This window comes from Grampus griseus (genome assembly GCF_964374135.1).
Source record: "Grampus griseus genome assembly, chromosome: 14".
NCBI lineage: Eukaryota > Metazoa > Chordata > Mammalia > Artiodactyla > Delphinidae > Grampus > Grampus griseus.
In genome coordinates, this window is record NC_139008.1 from 59324750 (window position 1) to 59340303 (window position 15554).

The 15554-nt window shown below is 50.8% G+C and overlaps 1 protein-coding gene across 1 annotated transcript; it reads left to right on the forward strand.

The window, feature by feature from the left end:
• The first annotated feature begins 3057 nt into the window (after positions 1 to 3057).
• On the forward strand, positions 3058 to 13886 carry DDRGK1 (DDRGK domain containing 1). Its single transcript, XM_082671385.1, has 9 exons — positions 3058 to 3163; positions 4381 to 4587; positions 5793 to 5905; positions 6134 to 6235; positions 9361 to 9483; positions 9815 to 9853; positions 12460 to 12516; positions 13046 to 13094; positions 13425 to 13886. Exons 1-9 carry the CDS (start codon positions 3073 to 3075, stop codon positions 13589 to 13591), a joined length of 948 nt encoding a protein of 315 aa, XP_082527511.1. The 5' UTR covers positions 3058 to 3072; the 3' UTR covers positions 13592 to 13886.
• Positions 13887 to 15554: the final 1668 nt, after the last annotated feature.

Sequence of the window (15554 nt, forward strand, 5' to 3'; positions counted from 1 at the left end):
AAGTTTCTGTATGTGTGATCTTTAGTTAGGATCCTTGGTTGCAAGTAACAGAAATCCTCTTAGGCAACAACAAAACAAAAAAGAAATGTATCGATTGCTTCACTTAACTGGTGAGCCAACGTAAATAGTTTCTTAGTTTCTCTGAGCAGAAAGGAAGGGGACTGCATTATTCATTCATTAAGTAGCCTATGCCAGAATTAAAATGTAAATTTTTTTTAATTATTATTTTTTTAATTTTTGGCTGGGGTTGGGTCTTCATTGCTGCGTGCAGTCTTTCTCTAGTTGCGGCGAACGGGGGCTACTCCAGTGTAGTGCGTGGGCTTCTCATTGCGATGGCTTTTCTTTGTTGTGGAGCATGGGCTCTAGGTGCGTTGGCTTCAGCAGTTGTGGCACATGGGCCCAGTAGTTGTGGCTAGCGGGCTCTAGAGCACAGCTCAGTAGTCGTGGCGCACGGGCTTAGTTGCTCCACAGCATGTGGGATCTTCCCGGACCAGGGCTCGAAGCCATGTCCCCTGAATTGGCAGGCGGATTCTTAACCACTGCGCCACCAGGGAAGTCCCTAAAATGTAAATTTTTATTTCCTTTAGCAAGGAATATGACAGAAGATCTCTTTGGAATTGCACTTCTGTCATTGTGGAGGAAACCAAGTTAAGCAAAGAAGGACAATTCTTGCCCTCGAAGGAGATTGTCAGGTCCTATCAATTCTGCCTCTGAAATAGTTCTTGAATCAGTCCCCTCCTCACCAGTCCAATGCTACTGTCATGAATCCAGCCCTGTTCTGTTCTTACCTGGACCAGGGCAGCAGCTGTCTCACTGTTGTTCTCCCTGCCATCTTCCACCCCACTCAGTCTGCCCACAAACCTTAAGCAACATGCTTAGGGTCCAGGACCCTGACAATCTGAGAACTCCAAATGAAAGCTGTGAAAGTGATATAATCTGAGGCAGCAAGGAAGTTATATCTATTGACAGTTTCTTGTTTCACCCTTCCAAACAACTTTCTGTGCACATGCAAATTACACACAAAAATGTATCAAGTCTTAATTTTTACTTTTTAACAATATTTTTTATTATGGAAAATTTCAAACTTGCACAAAAATGTCAAACTTACAAAAAAAAAAAGCAGTATAATGAGCCCCTATATAACCACTGACCAGCTTTAACGATTATCAACATTTATATGTTTTAAAAGCACTGTCCTGCCCTTTTTGCTTGTTTATAAATTATGAACTATTTCAAAATTACAGAAAATCATAAATGCTCAAGTTCCCACCATTCCAATTTAACATATGTTAAAGTGTTAACATGTGTCCATATTTTTTCAAATCCTCCCCTATACACACATCATGGGTCCTGGGATCTTTATGTCATCATACACACAAAATCTTCATACTACTGTAATAGCAAATTCCTAGTGGTTTAATTGTTCTTTGCTTTTTAAAAAATCTTGAGTTTACATCCTGTCCCTAGGTTTTTTTTACACAACTTTATTGAGGTAGAATTTGTCCCCAGTTTTTTGTTTGTTGGTTTTTTTTTTTTTTTTTTTTGGCTGCACCACGTGGCATGTGGGATTTTAGTTCCCAGACCAGGGATCGAACCTGCGCCCTCTGCATTGGAAGTGCTGAGTCTTAACTACTGCCAGGGAAGTCCCAGTTTTGTTTTTCTTTTTTAACAGTGTCAAGAATTAAAAGAAAATTTAAATTCCCTGTGAGTATTTAATTTCCTAGTGCTCACTATGGAAAACTGGATCAATAATTCTTGTACAACCCAATAAGTTACTTTAAAATTGCAAGTCTGAGTACAAAAGTATATTACAATTTATTTTTTTTTAAGATTTGGTCTCTACTTTTATTTATTTATTTATTTATTTTTGCGGTACGCGGGCCTCTCACGGTCGTGGCCTCTCCCGCTGTGGAGCGCAGGCTCCGGACGCGCAGGCCCAGCGGCCATGGCTCACGGGCCCAGCCGCTCCGCAGCACGTGGGATCCTCCCGGACCAGGGCACGAACCCATGTCCCCTGCATCGGCAGGCAGATTCTCAACCACTGCGCCACCAGGGACGCCCTGGTCTCTACTTTTAATGAGATCAGATGTCACAGGTATAGGCAAAGCTCTGCTGTTAATGCCATCCAACTTCTTCCCTCCCCAAAGGTAACTGCTATTCTGAAGTTGGTATGTATCATTCCCAAGCATCTTTTTTACTTTTTCTGCATATGTGTGCTTCCATAAACACTGTGGTATTATTTAGTGCTTTTAAAACATACATAAATGTCACGCTGCACATAATCATTTGCAATAATTTCCACTTAACTTTTTTTACTCCCCCAGAATTCATTTTAAAGTTAAAAATTAGGGCCTCTCATTTGCAGCAACACGGATGCAACTAGAGATTATCATACTAAGTGAAGTAAGTCAGAAAGAGAAAGCCAAATACCATATATCTCTTATATGTGGAATCTAATATATGACAAGTGAGCCTATCTATGAAACAGAAACAGACTCACAGACATATAGAACAGACTTGTGGTTGTCAAGGGGGAGAGGTTGGGGGAGGGATGGAGTGGGAGGTTAGGGTTAGCAGATGTAAGCTATTATTGATATATATGGAATAGATAAACAAGCTCCTACCTTCTGTGTTCCTATAGCACAGAGAACTATATTCAGTATCCTATGATAAACCATAATGGAAAAGAATATTAAAAAAAAAAAAAGTAGGGAATTCCCTGGCAGCCCAGTTGTTAGGACTCTGCTTTTACTGCCAAGGACACAGGTTCAATCCCTGGCTGGGGAACCAAGATCCTGCAAGTTGCGCAGCAAGGCCAAAAAAAAAAAAGGATATATATGTATAGCTGAATCACTTTGCTATACAGCTAATTCATTCATTCATTCATTGCTGTACAGCATATTGAGAAAAAAATTAGGGCCTCTAAATTAAGTGTGCGGCCTGGGCGGGGCCCAGTGGTGGGCGGAGCCTAGAATGGGAAACGGGAGGGGCCGCATGGGCGTTAGGCGGGGTCTGGGAGATCCCGGGCCTCAGGCTGGACGCGCTGGCTGGTTCCATCTGGAAGCAGTTGTCATGGTGGCCCCGGTGGTGTACTTGGTGGCGGCGGCTCTGCTTGTCGGCCTTATCCTCTTCCTGACTCGCAGCCGGAGCCGGGTGGTAGCAGGTAGGAGATGTCGCCACGCCATGGCCGGTGGTGCCGCGCGTTCTCTGACTCCGGAGCCTCTGTAGGCCGTCGAGCCGCGACTCCTGCGCATGCGCCGGCTTGCCTGGCTGGGCTGACGAGATAGCCGCGCCTTTCGCGGCAGGCAGGCTGCGCGCAGGCGCATACGTGCGCGAAGGGGGATCAGCGGGGAGCCGCAGAGCAGGATTGCGGCTCGGGGACAGAGTAGCAGGGTACCTACGCCTTTCTCCTGGCCCCCAAAGAAAGCCTTGCCTCATCTCTCCCCTCACCCCTTGGCACTGCAGAAGGGCCAGGCCCTGACGGGCACTCACATCCCTCATCCGGGCAGCCCTTCTCTGCGCCAGTTGGGGGATCCACAGGGGTTTCCCATCCCTCCCAGGCTGGCTCCAGAGCAGCTGACAGGAGGGGGAACCTAAGTTTTCTACCTACCCACGAGCTGAACAGAGCATGAGGTGGCTCCAGGAAGCTCTCCTTCACTCTCAAGGAGAATACCCATGTGGCCATGCACCTTCCTCCTTGTTTTGCACCCCGCCCGGAAGTCCATGTCATCCTCCAGGGCACAGAACAGATACACCTGTCATCCTCCATCCTGCCCCCCTCCCCATGATTTCTTATCAGGATATGGGTTTGTGTATATGTCTCTTCCCCTCCTTGGACCCACAAGCTACTTAAGAGCATCTGTGGGGGCGGGGGCGGGCACAGAGAAGCTGAGGTAAGGCAAATAGCCAACAAATCTTCCTGAGAGGAGAGACCCAGCCCTCGGGTGTGCTCTCTGATTGGGGTGCCAGATAAAACCATGGCAGGTGGTGTTAGGCAACAGATAAATGCAGTCCTGCCGTGGGCATTCAGATGAGGTCTGGAGAGGTCAAGGTGGGCTTCCTAGAGGAGGTACAGCTTCAGCTCCATCTTGCAGGGTGGTAGTTTCCTGACAGGTCACCTGGAAAAGTGGGTCCTTGGGAGGAAAGAGAGAAGCAGCACAGGTGGGAGGGATGGGGTGATCTTGCTGCATAGGACCAAGGTCTGGGTTTAGGTTATGAAGGCCTCCACAGTCAGGCTGAGAAATTGGGACTTTGTGCTGTGGGCAGCGGGAGCCTGGAGGAAGTTGAGCAGAGGAGGGTGAGGCTTCCAGGACGCTGTTCCCCCTGCCATGAGGTGGTTTGGGCTGCCGGACAGAATCATGGTTCTTCTCTTCCCTACAGCTGTCCAAGAGCCTTTGCACAATGAGGAGGAGGCAGTAGTAGCAGGCCGAGTGGCCCAGCCTCAGCCCCTGGAGCCCGAGGAGCAGAGAACTGGGGGCAGGCCCCGGCGCCGCAGGGACCTGGGCAGCCGCCTGCAGGCCCAGCGTCGAGCCCAGCGGGTGGCCTGGGCAGAAGTAGCTGAGAATGAGGGGGAGGCCGTCATCCCAGGTGAGAGGGGCCCAGCCTGGTGGAGAAAGGGCCTGGGTTAGAGGGTGAGAGGACCCTCAAAGCTGGGCAGAAGGGTGGGGTGTGAAGCCATAGTGTGGGAGGGATATCTGGGAGCCATAGGATACAGTTAGGGGAGACTTAGGATCCAGCCTTTGCTTCCGGGGACTAGCAGCTCTGGATCCTGATCCCTATTCCATTGAGCCAACTCCCTCTTCCTTCATTTTGGCTCTCAGTGCCCAAACAGGAGGGCAGGAGTCTTCTTTTATTTATTTATTTATTTTTGTCTGCACTGGGTCTTCATTGCTGCGTGCGGGCTTTCTGTAGTTGCGGCGAGCGGGGGCTACTCTTCGTTGCGGTGCTCGGGCTCATTGTGGTGGCTTCTCTTGTTGCAGAACAAGGGCTCTAGGCACATGGGCTTCAGTCGTGGCGGCACATGGGCTCAGTAGTTGTGACTCATGGGCTCTAGAGTGCAGGCTCAGTAGTTGTGGCACACGGGTGTAGTTGCTCCGGATGTGTGGGATCTTCCCAGACCAGGGATCTAACCTGTGTTCCCTGCATTGGCAGATGGATTCTTAACCACTGCACCACCAGGGAAGTCCAAGGGCAGGAGTCTTTAGATTGACCTAGAGAGTTCTTCAGTCCACTCCTTTTTTTATTATTATTATTTTTTTGCGGTACGCGGGCCTCTCACTGTTGTGGCCTCTCCTGTTGCGGAGCACAGGCTCCGGACGCGCAGGCTCAGCGGCCATGGCTCAAGGGCCCAGCCGCTCTGGGGCATGTGGGATCTTCTCGGACCGGGGCACGAACCCGTGTCCCCTGCATCGGCAGGCGGACTCTCAACCACTGCACCACCAGGGAAGCCCAGTCCACTCCTTCTATTCCAGCACTCTCCTTGTGTGGGTACACTCATTTCCTGAGGGCTTAACCCTTGGGTTAGAGTGCTTTCTTTATGGCTATGCAGATCTTAAGTTATCATCTGTTTTCTTGCCCCATGGTTCCCTCCCTCCTCCCCCACACCTAACACACACCCCCCCAGATGAATATCTGCGTGGCAGGGGCCTCTAGAGGGCAGAGCTGGGCTAGTGGTATTTGCAAGTGAGTGGAAGGAGACCCCCCATAAGGAGAGGTACAAGGGGTAGGGTGGATCCATCATCATCAGTCCTCCATGGCCAGGACCTGAAGTGTCTTTCTCTGACCATACTCAGCCCAAGAGGAAGAAGACATCGAGAAGCCAGTGGAAACTCACCTGTTAGGGAAAATCGGAGCTAAGAAACTGCGGAAGCTGGAGGAGAAACAAGCACGAAAAGCCCAGCGTGAGGCAAGCAGGAGGGATGGGGTGCAGCTCTGAGAAGTGGGAAAGAGTCTTCTAAATGGCAGACCCTCCCCTCGAGGCTCTTTGCATGCTGGGCTGGTATTTGATGCTTGCCTGTCTCTGTCTCCTGCAACGTTGGTCTGTGGCCAGGCCTTGCCTGGCCTGGCCTGTTTGGGAGGTGGGCAAACTCTAGCTGGGGGTGGAGATGTGCCCCCCATGAAGGCCTTTCTCCAGGCAGAGGAGGCTGAGCGTGAGGAGAGGAAACGCCTTGAGTCGCAGCGTGAGGCAGAATGGAAAAAGGAGGAGGAGCGGCTTCGCTTGGAGGAGGAACAGAAGGTGAGCCAGGCCCCTGATGCTGACTTCTGACAGCTGCCCAGGCAGCCTTGATACCCATGCCGCTTCCCAACACCTCCAGCCTAGAAGAGGGGCCTTGAGCCAGGTGCAGGCCCTGGTTTATTTGGTCCCTGAGCTCTAGGCACAGCCTCTGTAAAGCTGCTGCTGAAAAGTGAGCCTGAGACTGAAATTTGTGCATGTGATTTATTGGACACACCTGAAGCATTTGAAGAACATTGAGGCAGAGTGGCTAAAGCAGGGTAAGGAAGAAGGAAAGGGGTCAGAGAGGTAAGGTGGCAGAGGGGGGGTTCTGGATCCTAAGGGTCTTGAGGCTGTTAAAGGGCATTGTAAGAGATGGTGGATTGTATCTGTACCAGGTTCTGTTTGGGGCCTGGCATAGAGAAGATGCTCAGGGAATGGAGGCCACTGCAGTAAGGGTGGTGAAGCAACCTTTGTTTGCCAGGTGCTTCCTTCCTTCTGAGAATCAGGTGCTGAAGAAAGGCAACATCACAAAGATGTGGGGTATATAGGGTGAGAGCCAGGGCTGCCCAGCTGGGAAGACCCCATAGCGTGGTGCCTTTGGCCTCTACTGGCCCTATTGTCCAGGGACACTGGATGGCAGGAAGCCTGGCTATGGGTGCTATAGTGGATGGGCTGGAACACAGCAGAGGGGAGGCATTAGTTGAGAGAGTTTTTTACCTTTCTGAATATTGAACTTAATAATGCACCTTAAATATTCTGGGACTCTTCTCCCCTGCACCCCAGATTCCCTTATTATTAACATCATGCCTTACTGTGGTATATTTCTCACAACTAATATTAATACATTATTATTAAGTGAATTTGACACATTATTGGGATTTCATTAGCTTTTCCCAAATATCCTTTTTCTTTCCCAGGGTTCCATCCAGGATACCACATTACACTTAGTTGTCATATCTCCTTAGGTTCCTCTGGCTTGTGACAGTTTCTCAGACTTTCTTTGCTTTTGATGATCTTGACAGTCTTGTGACCTGTTGGGCAAGTACTTTGTAAAATGTCTCTCTATTTGCGTTTGGCTTATGTTATTGTCACGGTTAGACTGGGGGTTATAGATTTCTGGGAGGAAGACCGGAGGTGAAGTGTCATCCTCACCACAACATAGCAAGGGTACATGTTATCAACTTGACTTATCACTAGTATGTTAACCTTGATCACCTGGCTAAGGTTATATTTGCCAGATTTCTCCATTTCCCATGCTTCTTTGGAGACAAGTCACTGCACAGCCCACACTTAAGGGGTAGGGAGCTATGCTCCACCTTCTTAAGAGGAGAGTATTTACATAAAGTATTTGGAATTCTTTTGTACAGATTTATCTTTTTTTCTTTATTTATTCAATTGTTTTATTTTTTTAAAGCAATTAAAAAATTTTTTTTCCTTTTTTAATTAATTTATTTTTTGGCTGCATTGGGTGTTCATTGCAGTGCACAGGCTTCTCATTGCGGTGGCTTCTCTTGTTGTGGAGCACAGGCCCTAGAGCGCACAGGCTTCAGTAGTTGCGGCACATGGGCTCAGTAGTTGTGGCTTGTGGGCTGTAGAACACAGGCTCGGTAGTTGTGGCGCGTGGGCTTAGTTGCTCCACGGCATGTGGCATCTTCCTGGACCAGGGCTTGAACCCATGTCCCCTGCATTGGCAGGCGGATTCTTAACCACTATGCCACCAGGGACGTCCCCAATTGTTTATTTGTATCCACATGGACTTATGGATATTTATTTGAACTTTGTATTATAATCCAAATGCTATCAGGTTTTTTTTTCCCCACCACGCCACGTGGCTTGTGGGATCTTAGTGCTCCAACCAGGGATTGAACCTGGGCCCTCAGCAGTGAAAGTGCAAAGTCCTAACCACTGGGCCACCAGGGAAGTCCCATCCAGTGCTATCTTATTTACTTTTTTGCTTAGATTGTTCCAGCTTTGGCCACTGGGAGCTCTTTTAGTTGGCTCCTGTGTACCTTTGACATACCCTTATTGTTTAGTTTTTTTAAAGTAGTTTCTTACTCTTGACACTGCAAAATGCTCCAGGCTCATCTTGTATATTCCGTGTCCCAGCTTTAGCTTCATGTTTAAAATAGATCGTTCTGAGAATTCTGGAAAATGGGTTGATTTGGGGCGAGACTGTTGCAGTAGGTTGTGCTGGTGATAGAATGACATGGGTGGATCAAGTTTTCCAGAAGTTAAAGAAAGAAGTGGTAGATGGGGCCTCATTTCTGACCAGGGCATCTGGCCAGATGGTTGTGTGATTCACTGAGCCAGGGGCCCAGGAGGAGTACCAGATGTGTGGGGAGTAGATCACAGGGTCTTTCTGGGACATAATCAATTTGAGGTGCCTGTGAGACAGCCCCGTGGGTGTGCCACTTGGGCAGTCGTGCGTTTGCAAGGAGAGATTTGGGTGGGGATACAACTGTGGCAGCCACTGGCAAGGACATATTGTTGATGCTGTGGGCATGGTGAGGTGGCCCAGAGAGTGAAGGAGAAAGAAGGGACAGGGCTGAGTGATGGAGGAGGCGGGAAGAATGGCCCAAGGAACAGGAGGAAATCCAGGAGAGGGTAGGGTCTGGATGCCAAAGGAGGGAAGAAAGGATGGTTGGCTCTGCCCCAGACCACTGAGAAGACAGGGGTATGAGGCCTGATGGTTGTCCTTTGGCTTTTGTGGTTGGAGGACATGGGTGAGACCATAGCAGGACTTGTTTTGGTAGAGCTGAGTATGCAGAAGCCAGATTGGAGTGGGCTGGAGGGATGGCTGATTGGTGGGAAAGGGAAACTGGGTGTTTGTTCACGAAGTTTGGACGTGACAGGACAGGAAGTGGGAGGGGAGGTGACTGGAGGATATTATGGGGGAGTTCATGGCAGGATTTTCAGGGAAAGGGGAGCTGAGCAGCATTCATCTGGGAGGTGATGGAACTGATTGAGAAGAGGGATCCTGCTGTTCAGCTTAGGGGCCAGAGGGATCAAGGTCTTAAAGGAGCTCTGTCCCTGAGAAAGGGCTGGTCTGGATGCTCTGCTGCCCTGTGGGGGCAGCAGAGACCAGAACAGGATAGGGTGGGCACTCACCCCAAAATATCTGACTCTTGCCTCTTCTGTGTCCACAGGAGGAGGAGGAGAGGAAAGCCCGGGAGGAGCAGGCCCAGCGGGAGCATGAAGAGTATCTGAAACTGAAGGAGGCCTTCGTGGTGGAGGAAGAGGGTGTGGGCGAGACCATGACTGAGGAGCAGGTGGGCCCACCGCCCCTAGAAAACCCCTCCCTGTGCCCAAAAAGATGAGCCACCCCGTCCCAGACACCCCACTGCTCCCCTCCTGCCTCCCCAGTCAGACAGTGAGAGGCGGGTGGGCATCAGGATCAGCAGGCTCTAGCGGCTGAGACCTTGTCTTTGGGAGAAGTGGCACCTCGATCCCCACACCACAGGAGGCTCTACTGCTTACGCAGGTGGTTGGACAGGCACACAGGCATGGCAGGCAGGTGGCACTCAGATGGGCAGGTGTGTAGGCATAGACCCTGTGGCCCCTGCCAGGGGGATACTCACCTTGATTTCTCTGCTCCTCTAGTCCCACAGCTTCCTGGCCGAGTTCATCAACTACATTAAGGTAAGAAGCCACAGAGCAGAACCTGGGTGTCAGCTGCCTGCTTCTTGTGTGCATGTTGGATGCATCTTCAGGGCCTGGAGGGAGTAGGCCTGAGCGGGGGCTGCAGGCGTTTCACTCAAGCTCATGCAGGAGTGGGCAGGTGGAAAAAGAGGCTGAGCTTCTGGGCTCCTGGCCAGGAGAGTCCCTTCTCCTCTGACCCCAAAGGTGGAGAAGGACCTGGTCTGTGTGGGAGGTGCGAGTCTATGATCGCTTCCTCACGCTTAGGGTTTGACAGTTTCCCTGCTCTTTAGACCCCATGCTCAGTGAGTCACTGTGTTTTCAAGTTTCTTCATGCGTGTTTTCTGCCAGTTCTGTCATACTGAGGCTCTACTGAGGTGAAACAAGCATCCCCTGCCATGTGTTCCCAACCAGTAACTTGGGTCTTCCAGGGGATATAGGATGATGTTTCCTTTGGAACCTGGGACAGGGCAGCAGGTGTGCCCCCTTCTGTCTACAGCTGTAGCGCAGGCCTCCCAGATACTGCTCCGGGTTGCGTTGCATAAGCACGTCCTGCTCTGCTTTGCTGCTAAGCAACTTCTCCTCTCCCACAAAGGATGCGATGAGGGGAGAGGTTTTCAAGTGCAGCTCAGGGGTGCAGAGGCGGCTGAGGGAAGGAATGCAGAGGGAGCGGAGGTGGTGGTGGGAGTGGTAACCAGGGGCGCCAAGGAGCCGGGGGCTTGCTAACCCTCCCCCACCTCTCCCAGAAGAGAGCAGGGTTTAGACACCTCCCAGCTGGCGAGGGGCTAGGCTCACAGCTGGGGGCCAGGGCTCCCGAGAGGGAGAAGGCTCCCTCAGACTGCCGCCATTCCCCTCTGATGGAGCCCATTCTCCACCCTGGCACACTTGATTGAGGGCTGCAACCCTGGGAAGGGTATCTCACACTTTCCTGCTGCTGTTTGGAGCTCACTGTCCCCACCTACCCAGTGGGCAGCAATGTAGTCCTGAGTCTCTCCTCCAGGAAGCCCTCCTTCATCAGCTTCAGGTCCCCCTCTCCAAGGCAGAGGCCTGAGAAAAGGTACCCAGGGCAGTGCCAGCCCTCGCTCTCAGCACCTCTCTGGAGGGGCCATTTTCTGGGGGTTCTCCAAACTGTTTTGGAGTTTAGAAGTCTCTCCAGCCTGTGCTAGCTGATTCTCCCAGAGCTGCTGTCTGCAGGGAGAAGGAGAACTTCCAAAATTCAGCCTGCCCACCTTCCTCTTGGCTCCAAGGGGATGGGCTCTTTCGTCTTAGAGTTTCAGAACTGGAGGGACATTTCTGTGAGCAGCAGTTATGTGCACAGGCATAGCTTGCTCTTGTTACTCCACTCTTCTTTCTGATTGAGGCTGGGTTGGTTGGTTTGTTTTTCCAAACATACTTTTGGCCCCAGCAGCCCCTCAGGCCAGGTTTTCAGGGACCACCTGGGGGACTCCATATTCTCACTCTGAGCTGTCGCTCGGAGCCCAGCACCCACTCCCTGCTTTGTAGGTAGAGGCCGGCTGACCAGGTCACCTTGTGCTTGCCCACACTGTGGCGCAACTGCCACTCACTTGCCTCCCTGCTTACATATTCGGTTTGGCATTTCAAACAGTCACATGCCATCTGCAGCTGGGGCGGTATCACCGTGTCACTCCTACCCCAGCTCATTTGCTATGGAAGATTCACAGAAACGCAAAAGACCGCCTTCTCTCAAGTCATATGCTGTCTGTTTGCGGGGGAGGAGGGGGCAGGTGCATGCGTAGGATCCAGCAGTGGACCCTCAGCTGCATCCCTGGGAACTAACCTTTCTCCTGAGGATGTGAGGGAGGCACGTGGCACATGGCTGTGTGTGGAAAGCACTGAGCAGTGTTATCAACAGTTATGTTAAGGGGGGGCTCATACGGTGTGAAGAGGATGGGTAAAAAGAAGTATGGGCGTGTCAGGGTTGTGGTACTCTCCAGGCCAGGGAGCATTGAGCAAAGGCGAGGCAAGAATGAGCTTCTACCGAGGCCCTGGCTTATTGGGGCCTTTTATCTGCTCTGTTCTTCTCCACGTTCTTACATTCCTCCTGGCGGGGCTGTGAGCTATGTCTTTTTCAACATTGCTTCCCCAGCACCTTCTCAGTATCTTGTCCTGGCAGGTTCTCAGCAAATACAAGTTCTAGAAAAAGTTTTTTTAAATAGCTTTTGGTGACTGTCACCCCCCCCCCCCTTCATCTCTATGGTGCTTCCCCTTCCAACCTGCCCAAGATGTTAGAAAGATACGTCTGATTGCAGAGGAGAAGGTGGCAGCTGTGCTTGGTTCTCCACTTGTGAGTCTTTCTCAGGGTTGTCTTCAGTCCAGGAGCCTGTGGGGCAGGTGGTAGTTTGGGGCAGATCTCTGCCCACAAGCAAGGGAATGAGAGAGGTTATGAATGTGTGTGTCTCTCCATATGGGTAGTTGGGAGAGTGCGTGAGTAGTGTGTGAAGGGAGCAAGGCTCTCCCATAGGAATCTGCACAGTGCTTATCCAGCCACCCAGAGCAGATCGGATCAGAATGCCAACTTCAGAGGGTTCCAGTGCTGAGAAGGATTTGCCCAAGCTTAGCCTCACTCCCTTTCCTCCTTTTGTTTGTAGCAGTCCAAGGTCGTGCTCTTGGAAGACCTGGCTTCCCAGGTGGGCCTGCGGACTCAGGTAAGCCCTACAAGGTGGCCTGTTACATGGAGTATGGCCATGGGGTCTGTGTGGCTGTAAGAGAGGGCCTGCCCTAAAGATGGAAAGTCTTGATGCCCCTTCCACCCTGCCCGCAACCAAGAATGAGTAGCGTGTAGGAATCTCTTGGCACCCCGGGAATCCTGCCTTTCTAACTAGTTGGAAAACAGGCAGGGAGAAAAAAGAAAAATGTCTAAACCCCATCACTCTTAACAGCCCAAATCCAGTTACCTTGACAGCTGTCTTACAACAGTCTATACCAGCCTTCTCGGCCAAATGTCACCAACGGTTCTCCCCTGGTTGGAAGAGAGACTCTCTCAGGGGTCCTGCAGGGTCCCAGGACCAGAGCCCTTTCTCTCTGGGTCCCTCCAAAGGAGAAACATGGAGTCACATTGCAGGGTGGCCATGAGAAGGAGAGGAGGAGATTTGGCTGTGGTGGGAGGGAGGTTGCGAGTGCCTTTTCTGGGGATGGCAGCACCCATCTCTGCTCTGAGAACTGTTCTCCTCATAGGACACCATAAACCGCATCCAGGACCTGCTGACTGAGGGAACTCTTACAGGTGAGAGGATAAGAATCAGTCATTACGGGCCCTGGCCTTGCGGAGTATCTAGCCATGTGGGGCTGCAGGGACTTATTGCAGAGGTAGGATGACCACCCCGGGTTGGGGGAGCAGTGTACTGAGGAGGGGGATGCAGTTACAAGGAGGACATGCTAAGGCCTGGGGATGGCTTTGAGTGACGAGGACAGGCAAGGAAGCCTGATTTGACTCACCTAGTCAAGATTGGATACAGCCAGGAAAGGCCAAGTAGACAGGCAGGAGGGGTGGGTGGGTGGGCATCCTCAGGTCAGGTGGGGAGGGCTCAGCCCCACAACCTGCATGTCCCCACAGGTGTGATTGACGACCGGGGCAAGTTCATCTACATAACCCCGGAGGAACTGGCTGCCATGGCTAACTTCATCCGACAGCGGGGCCGGGTATCCATCACCGAGCTCGCCCAGGCCAGCAACTCCCTCATCGCCTGGGGCCGGGAGCCCCCTGCCCAGGTCCCAGCCTGACCTAGCCCTTCCCTCTTGGACTCAGAGCTGGCATGGTCTAGCTGGCTATACATCTTTATCCCTCCCTTCCATCCTGGGGCAGTGATGGAGTGTGGCCAGGCAGTTATAGATTAAAGGTCTATGAGCACTGGTGAGCTTGGTGTGGCTTGGTGTGGCAGAAGGGGTGCTAGGTGAGCAGGTGAAAATCTCAGCCTCAGAATATATCTTGGGAGTGGGGGTGGGGTCCTTTGGAGGCAGATACAAGTTCTGTTCTTATCAAGCATGCATTCCTCCATTCATTCAATAAAAAGCGTTTACCCTGTTCCTTTGTGTCCTGCAAGCCCAGCCCCCAAGGCCTGGATGAGGTCTTACTCCTCCTCCCCTACTTTACCAGAGCCAAAGTGGGAATCCTCTTGGGCCACATCTCCCTGAACTGAGGAAGGAGTTCTCACCATGAGAGCCCTTAGGAAGAAGAGTTCATGAGAAGTGCCAAGGATAGAGTCCTAGGGAACATCAGCCTTAAGAGGGACGGAAGGGAGGTCAGGGAGGAGAGAGGCTGGGCCAGCTGCTTGTGGGACAGGGAGAAGAAAGGGGAAGACCCGTGTGAGCTGGATAGATGTGCAGTGGAGGGACATTGCTTCATATAGTTCCTCACGTGAATTCAGCTCTACATCCTTGACAAAAAGTTTGAATGGTGTGGGTGATTCCACCCACTGGTGGATGTAAGGACCATATGCTCAAGAGTGGGTTGAGATGGGAGATGTGTGTCTCCTGTAGGGTCAGCACTCTGGTTCCTGTGAGCTGTTCATGGCATGAACTTCCTGCTGTGCTGAGGGTGAGGCATCTGTTTAAATGTGTATTTTTTATGCAAGATGGCCCCTAAACACAACCACCTACTTCCTCTAGTGCCTGGTGGAGAAGGGCAGCTTTCTGTTCTGGTCTAGGAGGAAACGGTCTGTGTAGATGGTGATGGGGAGACAGGACATCAGGCTCCGATAACAGAGCCTTCCTGAGGGATTGTCAAGGGTGATTTTGACTCATTTGATGCCATAAGCATAGACTATAGAACCTAAATTCCAAATAAGGCATAACTCTGCTACTTCTATCAGCGATAGACACTTGAAGTCACCTGGAGCTGGGAAGGGCCACATGCATTGTTTGGAAGGCCATTTGGGAGCCCACAGTCTAGTAAGAAGGAAGAAATAGACATAGATAACCACAGTAAGAGATAGAAAGATAAAATTCCAAAGAGAAAAGAAGAGCTTACAGTTAGAGCAGTGGTTCTCAGCCCTGGTTGCTCGTTAGAATCACGTGGGGAGTTTACCGCAGTCTCGTGCCAGGCTGCACCCTGGACCACTTCAATCAGAATCTCGGGTTGGGGTCCAGGGAACATAAGTAAGAGATTACAATGTGTAGCCGAGGTTGAGAGCCAGTGAAGGAAGTGAGGGTGGGGTGGAAAGGCAGGCTGTAAAGTTGCAAGTAATTAAAATCCCCAGTGGAAGGAGCTTCTCTGGAAGAGCAAGACAGTAGCTCCAGGTCTCTTCCATCCTTTCCCTCAACCATCCTCAGCCACTGCCATCCACGTAGCAAGATGACTATGGCGGCCCAAGCCGCCACATTCTACATTCAGGACACTGCCCACAGGCCTGGAGTAAGAAAACGGCACAACCCTTCCTCATATCCCAGAAGGCTTCTAAGACTCTGGGATATGAGGACTTCCTGGCAGTCCAGGACTTAGAAGGCTTCTAAGTCCCAGGGGCTTAGTGTAGAGGGGGAAAACCTATAACCCTTTGTGCATTATTTAGTAATCAATCTACTAGTCTAATAAAAGTATCAAATGAATAGTTCTTCAGATAGTAAGCGATTAACATTTTTCTAAATATGTACAAACTGTTTTAACAACTAATAAATGAAAACTTTCAGGTTTAACCACTTAGACAAATTTTCAAGTGTTTAAGCATTAATTATTACTTAAATATTTCTA

Bases quoted from the DNA above. Each gene is read 5' to 3' on its own strand.
- DDRGK1 (XM_082671385.1), top strand. From the start codon at position 3,073: ATGGTGGCCCCGGTGGTGTACTTGGTGGCGGCGGCTCTGCTTGTCGGC. The intron at 9,484-9,814 runs GTGGGCCCACCG...CTGCTCCTCTAG, and splicing joins AGACCATGACTGAGGAGCAG to TCCCACAGCTTCCTGGCCGA. The intron at 9,854-12,459 runs GTAAGAAGCCAC...TTTTGTTTGTAG, and splicing joins AGTTCATCAACTACATTAAG to CAGTCCAAGGTCGTGCTCTT.